The following is a 13,623-nucleotide window of genomic DNA, read 5'->3' as shown; positions in this document are numbered from 1 at the left end:
TAAGAAAGTATAGTAATTTATCAAATGATTTAAGTATATAAAATATCTTATAAAACAAAGCAACTCAATTTATTAAAATTTAGTAATCTCTTTAAACCATCATGAAGAGATATATACTGAAATTTCTTTTTTTTTTTCTGGTCTTTTTAACATTAAAAATTCCTCTTTTTAAATCACTTCCAATAGATAGTATTTACCATTGTTGTCCTTTTTAACAGCTAACCTCTATTATTATCAAGTTATCTTGAAATTTGTTTCTTAAGTTGTATATTTAACATACGTCTATGTCCAAAAGTACTTGAAATTTCCAAATAACTTAATATTTTCTTTTTATTAAATTTCGCCCATCTATAATTTAACATTTACAAAAAAAAACTTTTTTTTTTTTCTAAAAATATTTATTGTATAATAAATTATTTTTATCTATATCAAAATAACATGACTATCTTATAAAAATTTTATTTAATAATAACCAATTATTCAAAATTTTATGTTTATTTTCATAATATATTATCTAATATATTTATAATATACTTGATTGTTTCTTCTTATAATGTTGGAAAAAGAAAGATAAGATATTTGCATAATTTTAATAATAATAACTAAAATGATTTGTTGTATAATAAACAGTTAACTTAAGATAATAAGATATTTAAAATATATTAATAAGTATATTTAAAAATACAATAATAATTTTATATATTTATATTTTATTTATGTTTTGTCAATTCTTATTACTATTCTACCTTGCTTTTTTATTATGATTTTAAGAAAATTAATCACACATATATTGTTTTTAACATTTTTATTAATGTTTATTTAATTATCTTTTTTAATAATTAATAAGCTATCTTTTATAAATTTTTTTTTAATTAATTAATCAGTTATAAAGAATGGTAAATGCCATTGACACAGAAAAATTATTTTTAATTGTCCCTTTAACTTATTTTTTTTTTTTGTAGATAAGATAGAAAAAAAAATTATATTTTTTTTATTTATTCTTTTGTACTTTTTATTAAATTAAATTATTAAAGTATTTGTTCTGTATCTTAATAAAAATATTACTATATTTGTAAGTAATTTAATAATCATGATAAAAAAAAATATATATATATATATAAGTAATTACAATATGGTAGCTTTTTATAATATATTTTTAACCCTTAAAATTGTTTAATCTTTGCCTTGTTTTCAATTAATTGTCATATTTTTATCTTTTCAATTGTCGGGAACCTTTCTTTAATACCAATTGTTATATTAATATACAGTTTTGCTTTTTATTTTCATTATTTATCGTCTTTTCCATATTATATCTGGTAAAAGAGATAATATAACAAAAAGGAACACACTTTTGGCATTAAAATTTTCAAATATGTAAATATATACTTATAATAAAATATTTCATCTTTATATTAACTATATATAATCTTACAGTACCAATCTTCTTGATTACAAATCTTGCATGCCAATGAGGGAAAGTCTTTTTAAATTTTAAATGTGCGAAAGAAATGTTTTAAATTATGCCAACTGGTAATCTGCATATAAATTTCTTCGACTTCTTTCTTTTTAAAATATAAGAAGGATGATGAAGATTAACAAAAATTTTTACAATACTTTTAAGTTTATTGTTGAGATATGTTATTCTTTTATCATTTTATAGAAAGATTAAGCACATTTTAAATGAATATATTTGATTGTAATCAAATATATAAATATATATTTACCAATAAATTATTAAAATCTTCCTTTTTTTTATTGAATTCAATTAATATGTATTTTAATAAAAAAAAGAAGGAAAGTTAATCTTTGCATTTATGTTGAATATTTTTTATTTAACAATTAATCTTAACAAATGTATTGATAGTGTTACTATTAAATATATAAATTACAATGTTAATTATAAGTTATTATTTTAAGTAAACTATTTATCTATGACATAATAAAAAAAATATGATAGTACATTTGCTCTTGAAATATGAACTATTTAATATTAATTTAATAACATGATATAGAGTCATTTTTAATAACTTTAATATTATTTTTAAAATAACTTATAGTAGAATAATAAAAAAAATATATCAAACATCATTATTGTAATTTGCTTTTTGATTTCTTTAATGGTACTTATTATTACTTTTTTTTTTGATTTTATCGTTTCATTTTATATAGTGACAATTAAACTTATCTTAAATCTAACATTTTACCATTAATATATATTTTTTTTCAACATTTTGATATAACATATGCTATTTTATTTTATGGTATATAATACAATTAAAAATACATTTTTTTAAAGTATATCTAATAATATAATAATCATTCTATTTATATTAATGGAAATATATATAAATTTCTTTAATCTCACCATTTGTCATAGATTATTTTAATATAATATTTTTCAAATTTAAGTAGAAGTTACTTATTTATCATATATTTTAAATAAAAATACCATATCAATTTATAAATAATTGTTACTAATTCAATGAGTCAATTCTTAGCTTCCGATGATATAAATAGAGTAATATGGTTAATGATATACATATAATCTTAAATGTCAAATGTTAAATTTTAAAAATTCTTAATATAGTTGTCATCAATAAGAAGATTTAAATATAAAAGATTATACTTTAAAAAGTTAACATTTTATGTTGAAGTTTATTGTATTATTGTAACACGTCTTCGGCTAACATTAAGATAAAATGATAGATTGTCAAGTTTGATTATACAACTTTTATTCTATTAATATCTTATTTTAAGGAAAAGTATAAGTATTATAATATTGTGATCTTACTTTAAATTGATCTTACTTTATTAATAAAGTATACTTATTTTATATTAATATTAACTTAAATTAAAATATCTTATAATATTAAAAATAATTTTATAATTTTTATACTTCCTTATTTATTTCGTTAATTATTTATAAATTTTTATATTATAGTCTTAAAAATTATCTTAATATTTTTGATTTTTATTGACATCTATATATATATTTTTATTTTATTTTCTTATATTTTATATTTTAATTAAAATATTCCTAATTTATTATACATATATATTTTTGCTTATTATAAATAATAAATTGTTACATATATACCATTTTTATTTTATCAAAATATATCACATTTCTTATAATTAAATGTTTTACCAAATAAATATGAATATATACGTGTAATATGATGGCAATATTTTAAATGTATAAAATAATTGACAAAATAATTTATGTTTTAGATATTAGTATTTGGAAGAAATAACATAAGTGTAATTGGCTTATAAAAATTGGTTACTTCAAAAATAATATAATTGGAAAAAAAAATTTTTGAAAAAAAAAGATATCTTAAAATCAGTTAATTAAATTTAATACAATTATTTAAAGAACATTTGTTTATTATAAAAATTTTTATAGAACAATTTGTATAGAATTGTAATATTAAAAAGGAAAGAAAAAAAAAATAAATAAAAGAAAATTACAGGTATGTTTTAATAAATTTATAAATAGGTCTCTGTAAGATTTTAAAATTAAAAATTTATTATTTTTTCTTTTGTCATAAAAAATATTTTTTTAAAAAAGTTTATTATTTATTTTATAAAGATTTTAGTATACCTTTGGTATCCATAGTTTTATTCTTTAGATTTTATTTAAATGGTCCATTAACATTTAAAAGTTTTGAAGCACTTTTATAATTTTTATCATCAATTAAACAACAACTACTATGAATCAACCTTTCCGGCTTTTTATTTAAATTTTTAAGATAAAAGTTTAATACGACAAATTTTTAACAAATATATATATATATATACATGTTGATGGTTCATAGCCTTTTTATTTTAACCCTTCTTAAAACTTTTTGATATTTATCATCCATTATATAAAAATAAATAAAAGAATATTATGAAAATTGGATTTTTATAAAATGGAAATTTAAAATGTTTCTATTAATATTATAGGAATATATATAATTAATATCATAAATCTTTTTAACCAGTTAATAAATTTTTGATACCATATAATTAAAAAACTTTTCTTTTTTTTAATCACCTGAATAAATAGTAATCCATTTTAAATATATATCTATTAACTTCTTTTTTTTTATTTATCAATTATTTTAACTCTAGAATTCATCTAATTTCCTTTTTATACTTTTTTTTTAACAACTTATTTTTAATCTTTTATTATTTTTAGTAAAATTAACAAGTATATATTTACTAACTAAACATCTATTTTTAATCGTATATTAACTATCTATGATTATAGAAGTACTGATAAAAAAATTTTTTGACATTATACTTGTTGGAAAAAATACTAATAATACACACACATATATATATATCATTAAAGCCATTTATTTGATATATATATATATATTTCAAAATGACATTAATTTTACAATTTATCTACAAAAAAAAAGTAGTGAATTTTTTTCAGAATAAATAAGTTTTTGTTTATAACTAAATATTTATAACTAGTTAAATTTTGAGAAAAGATATTACATGCATACACTTATTGTACTTTTGTTGATGATTTTTTTTTATAATTATTAAAAATATTATGAGAAATTTTTTTTTATTACAAAAATATTAGTTTAAAAATTTTTAAATAATTATATTTAATTAAATATATAAAAATAAAAATTAAAGCCTTTTTTTTTCATTAATCACCTGTCATGACGTTAAATTTTTATTCAAAATTAGTTTACAATATTGTTAGAAAATATTTCAGGAATAAAAATTTTTAAATTAAAAATCTTTATTAATCTTTCTTTTGACAAATAGACAACAAAAATTTATTTTTAACTATTAAAGGCTTACATATATATCTTCTTTTTTTTATTATATAAACCTTAAAAATAACTTCAAATAAAATTTATTTTCATGTAAAAGATTATAAATATTTGTACTCTTATTGTACAAGATGATATAAATTTTCTAATATTTGTTTGTAATAAATTATAAATCAAAAATTTGTTAAACTAGTTATAATTTTAAAGGCAGGTTTAAAGGATGTGTCTATATTGGCATATTATTTATTTTGTATATATATATATATATATAAATACACTTTTTTTTTATTACTAATTTTTGAAATTTGTGTACATTTCATAGAAAGTAGTATAGATACATAAAAGTACTAAAAAAAATTTATCATTTTGTTATTACAAGTATGAAGCGTTTGAAAAGTGGCATATTTATTTTAAATTTGATATGTGTAAAATTAATTAAATATAAATTAATCTTTTGTAAATAAATAAAAATGATCTATTATAATATTTTATTCCCTTTTTAAAAAATTATAAAACATAAAAAAATTTCTCCAAGAATTATTAATATTTAATATTAAGTTTTATTATTTTTTTTTTTGTTATTTAAAAAAATAAAACCAAAAAATGTTTATTTTAATTCATTAAATTGTTTGAATTAAATATTTATTTCTTTTTTTTTTAGTATAAATTTTAAATAAAATATTATGAAGATTTTATCAAAACTATGTTAATGATTATTTGAATTTATTTTATTTAAATATTGTTTATGAAACAATTTGAAAATACTTTATGGTTAATTTTTATATTTCTTTTTAACGTGTAAATTAAATTATAAAAGTAATAATAAGAATTACTAAAATTTCAATTACATATAATTATTCACTTATTATACCATTTATGTAATATGTATATATATATAATATATTCAAAATAAAGAATTAAATAAAAATCTGTTGTTAGTTAAATATATATGTATATATATATATATATATATATATATATACCAACTTACTATTTATTATTGCTAAAAATTTAGATAATTTAATAAAAAATTTATTATATTGAAAGTTTAAACTAAAACTGTTATTTACTGTTATATTAATATATGCATGATTATTCTAAACAAATTTATTTTCATATCCAGTAGTTTACATCTAGAATCTCTCATTTTTAAAATAATTCATTTTTTGTTATCTCTCTTAAAATAAAACATTTCGGTACAAAAAAAAATATCCTTAATAAGTGGCTTTTATTTTAAAAATAAATTATTATTTAAATCATTTTGTTAAAAGACTATCACAGTTAATAATTCTTCCAACTAAATTCTATTGAAAAATTTTAAAACAAAAAAGATAGTTGTGTTTCCATTTTTAAAAATTTTTTGATAAACTATAATACTGACATTTTTTCAGTTCAATACACGTTAAAACTTTTCAAGCCATCAAGATGCATTATCCTACTTTTTTTTTATATTCTTTAACTTTAAATAATAGTATCCCCAAGATGGTATGAAAATATTCATATTGTAAATGTAAGATTTTCGTTGACAAAATGATTAATGATTTAACTTTTTAAAAATAAATCCTATTTAAAAGACTTCTTTTTTAAATAATTTTACACTTATCCAGTCAATTATATTTATTTTTTATTAATCTATTTTTTTTTCTACATCTTTTTTTTATCAGATTAATTTTTATAACACAACTTTTGACAAAATAACATTAAAAAATATTAAGCATTTTATTATTATTGAAAAAAATTAACAATAATTATATCATTATTATCTATAAATAAGGAAGACTAAATAAATATTAAATGTTTGAAATATAGTTAAAAAGAATTTATTGAAGTAATATTATATTTATTTTTTTAAGTAACAACTTTTATTTAAAATTAATATTAATAATTGATTTTTTTACACTATTAAACTGAATAGTTTATGAACTATGGATAAAAACTTTTTAGAAACATTAACATTTATAAAATTAATTAATTGAATTTTTTTGTTTGAGAAATTTTTATTTATTTATATATTGTTATATTTTTTTTTTTTAATATATTTTTACATGTAATACGTGTATTTATAATAAATTTTTAGACTAACTATATTATATAAATATATTAAAAGGAATATTTATTTATTTGTAATCTATACTTGAATATTTAAATAGTTAAAGCCTAATTGCTTATAACTATATTTGAAATTCTACATTTATTTATTGGTTTATTTTTATCTCAATGATACATGTTAATTAGTGTTTGGAATATCTTTTTAAAAAAAAATTTTTTTTTTTCTATTGTTCTATCATTTCATGATATTGAAACAAAAATTAAAAATCTTAAAAATAACTTGTCACTTTTTTAATATATTTCTTCTCACACTTTTGATACCATCAATAAGACATATGAATTAAAATCAGATAACTTTTTATAAAATCAACTTATTCTTTTAACCTCCCATCAAAATATCTAAAAACAAAACTGCTTTTATATAATTTATAAATAAATATATATAAATATCACATCAAATTGAAGTTAAAGTTTACATTAAAAATATATCAAACTGACACATAATATACTTCTAATTCAAATTCATACATCTTTATAGTCTAAAATAATGTATAACTAAAAAGTTTGAAGTGAAAGAAATTTGTTGTATACTTATTCTTTTTTACCCTGTCACATATTTAGCGCAACATTTTTTTTTTCCGTAAAAAACTATCTTGCAGAGACCCGTTACATTAAAAAAATAATATTATAATTTATGAATAAAATATATTAATATATTTTATAAAATTTTAAAAAATTTTTAGATTTATTTTATATACTATAAAAAGAAACTTTAATAAAAAAAATCTTTTTATGGTATCATTAAAAGAAAAAAATATTATTAAATTTCTAAATTAAAGAGAACTATTAATCTATATAAGAAAAAAATTTTTAATATTGATGCTGAATGAGAGTGGTCTTCAAAAATAATATTTTCTTTTTTTTTATGAAAACTGAAATTTGCCTTATAATTTTGTGATTTACAATATACATATATATATATTTACATAATAGTTAACATTTTTTTTGCTGTTTTATTTTTGTGACTGCACATTTTTGACTTTCATTACTTTTTATATCACAAAAACATAATATATATTTATTGAAAAGTATATCTTATTTATGAAAATGAAGAAACGTAAAGCAAAAAGAAATACGGTGGTTAAACATATCATTTTATTATTTATAATGGTTCTCCAAATCAATTTTGTAAAAATGATAAATGGTAATTTTTGTTTTAATATCCCTTATTCATGTTTTTTTTTTGTTAAAAATTCTCATTTGATATTCATTAAATATTGTATAGATTTTTGAAACAAAAATACTTATTTAAAAGTTATTAATCACTTTTTTTATTAAGATATCCATTACACTAGTTACATTCAACTACTTTCTTGTAAGTTGAAGTATTATATTTTAAGCTTTATTTATCCCTTGATATTATATTTTTTATATATCTCATTTTTTTTATTATAACAAAAAAAATTTTTTTTTTCTATAGATCCTCCAAAATTTATCGTAAAACCGGATTCATCAACAGTTATTGAGAACACAAAGATAAGTTTTTTTTGTCGAGCTGATGGTAATCCACTACCAAGTATTATCTGGAGATTGAATGGTGAAAGTATAAATAATCCCAGAATTACTGTTAAAACATTACAAAATGGTTTTTCAACATTACGTATTGATCCAGTGCTACTAAGTGATAAAAATACATCAATATCTTGTATAGCTGATAACGGGGTCCGCCAACCTATCAAAACTACTGCCTTATTAACTGTTTTGCCTAATAATGTTGTTCCTAATGGTTTTCCAAAAGTTGAATCACATCCAATTCTTAAATCTGTTGAACAAGGAAAAACAGCTCATGTTAGTTGTCGTGTTACAGGTGAACCAAGACCAAAAATTTTATGGCTTCGTGATATGATGCCAATTGATATCAAAACAAATAATAGATATTCAGTATCAACACTTGGAAATCCTGGTAAGTTTTAATATTTTACAAATTGCTTTTTTTTGCTATAGGAAAAATAATTTTTTTAATAATATTGCTTAGATTTAAAAATTGAAAGTAACGGTAGGGAGAATAATAGCACACAATACATTTCTTTTAAGTTTTTTTTTTTTATTTCTTTTAAGTTTTTATTTAGTTTTATTATTTATTTTAATTTTTTTTTAAAATTAGTTATCAATACACTGAATACTATTTTTATTTTTAATAATTGAACACTTATATCATTTTGTTTATTATTAGATAGTTATATGTATTAAATTATAATTAAAAATTATTTCTTCAGGTGCATTAATGATACAACAAGCTAGAGAAGAAGATCAGGGTAAATATGAATGTGTTGCTAGGAATGGTCATGGTGTTGTACAGTCTAAAAGTGCCCAATTATATGTTAAAGGTTAGTTTATTTTAAAAATTTATTAAATTTATAAAAGAGGAAAGGAAATATGTTGTTATCATTTTATTAAAAGGTTATAAATATAACAAGAATACTTATTATTAAACAATGAAATATAATACTAAATATGTTTAATATTTTCCTAAAAATATTTTCTTTCTCATCATTTAGATAATATAAGGTACCTTATATTAATCTAAATAATTCTTTAGATAATTATTTTGTCATAAATATTGAAAAATGAAAATAAAAAAAATTTTTTAGTGTATGATAAGCCTCTTAACTAAACAATATATATCCAATTTTCTTTACTTGTATTAAGAAAAAAAAAATTATTTAGTATAGAAATTAATGAATGATTAATCATAGTAAAAGAATGACAAAAAAGACGATACATTATAGGAAGCTTTATTTATCTAAAATTAATATTAAAAATATAGCATTATATATATTGAAAGTTTGTTCTTTTTATTTTTTTCATTAAAAGACTTTTACTAACTAACCATATAAAATTATTTATATTATATCAACACTTTTAATGTTACATCTTCCTATTTACATTATTAATTTTCCTTATCCTATTTTTGATAAGAGACAAGATAGTATTTTTCCTTATTTTTAATGATTTATAAAATAAGAATGGATATATTAAAGTAAAACAACATTCATTGATAAATTATCAATTAGATTTTGAAGAATTTCAAAATGCCTATCTTACGATGAGTGTGTTAAAAATTATCTTATTTAACTAATTGTTCACATATGGTTGACAGAATGTCTTTTATTCAATATTACAACTATTAACAATTCTTGTAAAATATCTTATTACTCTTGATTTATATATTAATTTTTCACATTGGGACGATTATTTTCACTTTTATTGACTTATAAAAGTTAATGAATGTATTAAAAATATGTTTTTGTGATTTTATTATACTATTTTGTATATATATATATATGTATACATATATATTCAAAAGTTTTATATTTGTGGATATTCTTGATAAAGATTATCTCTTTTTACAAATTATCTTTTCTAAATTATACGTTATAAATGAAAAGTGAAACGATATTAGGATATATTATCTTTTGATTATTTATAATGACTTTCCATAACTTGTCTTAGATACTTTCTTATTAACAAGTTTCTTTTATCCGATTTGCCTTTGATATTTTATTGTAAAATGATATTGTAAGAGTGAACTTTTATAAATAATTCAAAAAATCTGTTACGGTCTTTTTCAAACAATTTTAAAATCATAATATTAAACCAGGTTTTTCAATATATTTACTGTTTTGTTTCATATCACTTAACGTAAATTTATTATTAAGCTTCTCCTAATAATTTATTAGTATGACTAATTAAGTTTTTGTATTTTTAACTTAAATATACTATTTAAACTCTAGATTAATTATATTATTATCATAGACGTATAATTTATATATGTTGATGTTAAACTTGTAATAGTTTATACTTTCAATAACTCTTCTTATTCCACTTAAACTTTTTAAAAAATTTTTATTATTGCTTTATGATGAGATCATTAATAAATTTATATTAAATATTTATATACAATTTAATATACAAAGATGGTATATTTATTATTATTATTTAAAAATAATTAATACAATCTTTATCATACTAATAGTTTATAGTTATTTTCACAAATTAATTACAATAAAAGCTGATTTTAATTATCATTGATATATAGTTATAGCAATGAGTTAGTACTTTTAATTTTCTTTATTTAACTGAAAATTATTTTATTGTCCAATCACATAACATAGATAAATGTACTAAAACATAAAAATATATATTATTTTATCATTATTATTCTTAGTAAATCTTACTAAAACTAATAAATTTAATAAAATATTTATATAAAACATTATTTCACTACATTTTATGATTAAAATAATAAAATTATAAAACTTTTTTTTTTTTTTTTCTAATCATAAAATTTATCTTATAATTTTAATAAGTTTTTTAATATATTAAGTTAAAAACATCTTCGTAAAAATAATTTTATTTTATAGTTCGAATGAGCTGACCACTGATAGTTAATAATAAGTTTTAATATCAAAAACTAGGAAAAAAGTATACTTTGGTATAGGCAATGTCTTTTCTTATGCCTTATTTAACTTATCAGTTATTTATTTTTATCACTCTTAATTTAAATTATTATGGAAAAGCTTTTATTTTTCAACATGCTGTACCTAATAAAGTTTTCCATGAAGCTCAAAAATTAGCTATGGACTATAAAAGATGGGAAGCAGGAAATGATACTATTAATTTTGAAACATCTTTAGATGGTAAGATTAAATTTTAAATAATCTTTAATATATTATATTTACATAACAATCAATTTTTTTTTATTTTAACTATAATCTTAAGAAAAAAAAAATAGTATACATTTTTATAAAATTTACTTAAAGTACATTCCTCTTTTATAAGTATATAAAAAACAAAAAAAAAATTTAAAAAACATTTTGTTTTAATTTTTTTTTTTTCTAGTTCGTCGAGTTCCCCCATACTTTTCATACAAATTAGAAAAAGTTTATAAAGTTTTAAAAGGTGGAAATGTTAATTTGACGTGTGTTGCTGTTGGATATCCAATGCCACGTGTTTTTTGGAAAAGACAATCTGATGAAGTTTTATTAAATGATCCATCAACAGCACCAATTGGTAAAAATGTACTTAGATTGACTGTTGTTGAAGAGACAGCTAATTTTACATGTATAGCTGTAAGTAAACTTGGTAATATTGAAGCATCAACAACAGTTGTTGTAAAACCATTACCAGAAACACCAAAAGATTTAAGAGTACTATCTATACATAGTACATATATTGTTTTACAATGGGAAAAAGTTATGTCTGAGTATGATCATGTAATAACACATTATGTTATAAAATATAGACAAAAATATTCAACAGAAAAAAATTTTTATGAAAAGGTCATTGGAAATAATGAAACAAATACAATGATTAGTGGTCTTATTCCTTTTACACAATATGAATTTATGATAGCATCAGGTAGTTTATTAGGAATTGGTAAATTTTCATATCCATTAGAAGTTCAAACAGATGAAGATATACCTTCATCATCACCTACAAATATACATGTACGAACAATAAGTAGAACATCTTTATTAGTTCAATGGGACTCTCCAATAACACCAAATGGAAAAATTGTTGAAAATAAAATATATTATACAAATGATAAAAATAATAAAAATGTTACAGAATGGAATTATATTATTTCTAGTGATTCTAAAAATACTATAACATTAGATAATTTAATACCAGAAGCTACATATTATTTATCAATACAATCAAAAAATATAAAAGGATATGGACCACCATCTGAAATAGTAAGTGTTGTAACAAAACAAGGCATCCCTGGAGAACCAATTAATTTACAAGGAAAAGGAATAGATTCTAATAAAATTAAATTAACATGGGAAAAACCAGCACAATTTTTTAATATAAAAGGTTATATATTACATTATAATATGACACCTGATGATTTTAAAGAAATTCAACTCCATGAACATAATACAAAATTTGTAATTGATAATTTAAAAGAAAATACAAATTATTCTTTTAAAATTGCCGCTAAATCTTCAAGAGGCATGGGAAATTTTGGTAACATGATTACATTAAAAACATTAAATAAAGGTATGTAATTATCTTTTTTTTTTTAATATTTAATATCTTTTTTTTATTATTTCAGAAGAATTTTACGATGGATACGGTATGTTTTTAGTAGTATCATAAATTTATTAAAAATAAAAAATAAAAAAAAAAATTAAATGACAATACATTTATATTATATCTAATAAATGTTAGAGAAAATTAAAATTAAGTGTTAACAATTTTTTTTTTGAAAAACACATAATACACTTCAAAAAAAAAAAAATCGGAAACTTTCTATAAACAAAAATTCATTACTTCCTACTATATATATTTAATACTCTTATATTCTTAGTAAAGTCAATTAATTTTAATATCATTTTCATAGGGAAAAAAAAAATTTATTATAAATTTTGTGCCATTGCTTAAGATTTATTTGAAGCAATCTAATAATTCTCATACCTCTTTTAGATAACTATTTATCATTTTTATACACAAATTTTATTTTGTAATTTAATCCATATACTATCAAGTCGAAGTCTGAATTATGAAAACATTTTTCTTTTACCATTAGATATAGTATCACCCATCTTTTTAAATTTTTTTTTTCTTTTACAATTGAATAAAATATTTTTAAAAAGTCAATTATTTTGGCTATTGAAACTAAGTAACAATTGTTTTATTTTTATAAAATTATGTTTTGTAAAAATTGATAATAGATATTTTTATAATAGCATAAAATTATTATTACTATACAGTTTAGAAAATTTTA

The 13,623-nt window shown here is 18.1% G+C and overlaps 2 protein-coding genes across 2 annotated transcripts; both read left to right on the top strand.

Annotated features, from left to right (window-relative positions):
• Positions 1-7,931: 7,931 nt before the first annotated feature.
• SRAE_X000189600 (Immunoglobulin subtype 2 domain and Immunoglobulin subtype domain and Immunoglobulin-like domain and Immunoglobulin I-set domain and Immunoglobulin-like fold domain-containing protein) lies at positions 7,932-9,222 on the top strand (the record flags this gene model as incomplete). Its single annotated transcript, XM_024654129.1, has 3 exons — positions 7,932-7,947; positions 8,311-8,793; positions 9,107-9,222. 3 exons carry the CDS (start codon positions 7,932-7,934, stop codon positions 9,220-9,222), a joined length of 615 nt encoding a protein of 204 aa, XP_024499366.1.
• A 2,112-nt stretch (positions 9,223-11,334) lies between these two features.
• SRAE_X000189500 (Immunoglobulin subtype 2 domain and Immunoglobulin subtype domain and Fibronectin, type III domain and Immunoglobulin-like domain and Immunoglobulin-like fold domain-containing protein) lies at positions 11,335-12,995 on the top strand (the record flags this gene model as incomplete). The annotated part of the gene is made up of 3 exons (XM_024654118.1): positions 11,335-11,530; positions 11,733-12,896; positions 12,952-12,995. 3 exons carry the CDS (start codon positions 11,335-11,337, stop codon positions 12,993-12,995), a joined length of 1,404 nt encoding a protein of 467 aa, XP_024499365.1.
• Positions 12,996-13,623: the final 628 nt, after the last annotated feature.

The sequence above is a fragment of the Strongyloides ratti genome, scaffold srae_chrx_scaffold0000003, assembly GCF_001040885.1.
Source record: "Strongyloides ratti genome assembly S_ratti_ED321, scaffold srae_chrx_scaffold0000003".
Classification (NCBI taxonomy): Eukaryota; Metazoa; Nematoda; class Chromadorea; order Rhabditida; family Strongyloididae; genus Strongyloides; species Strongyloides ratti.
This window is presented reverse-complemented; position numbering and strand designations above follow the sequence as displayed.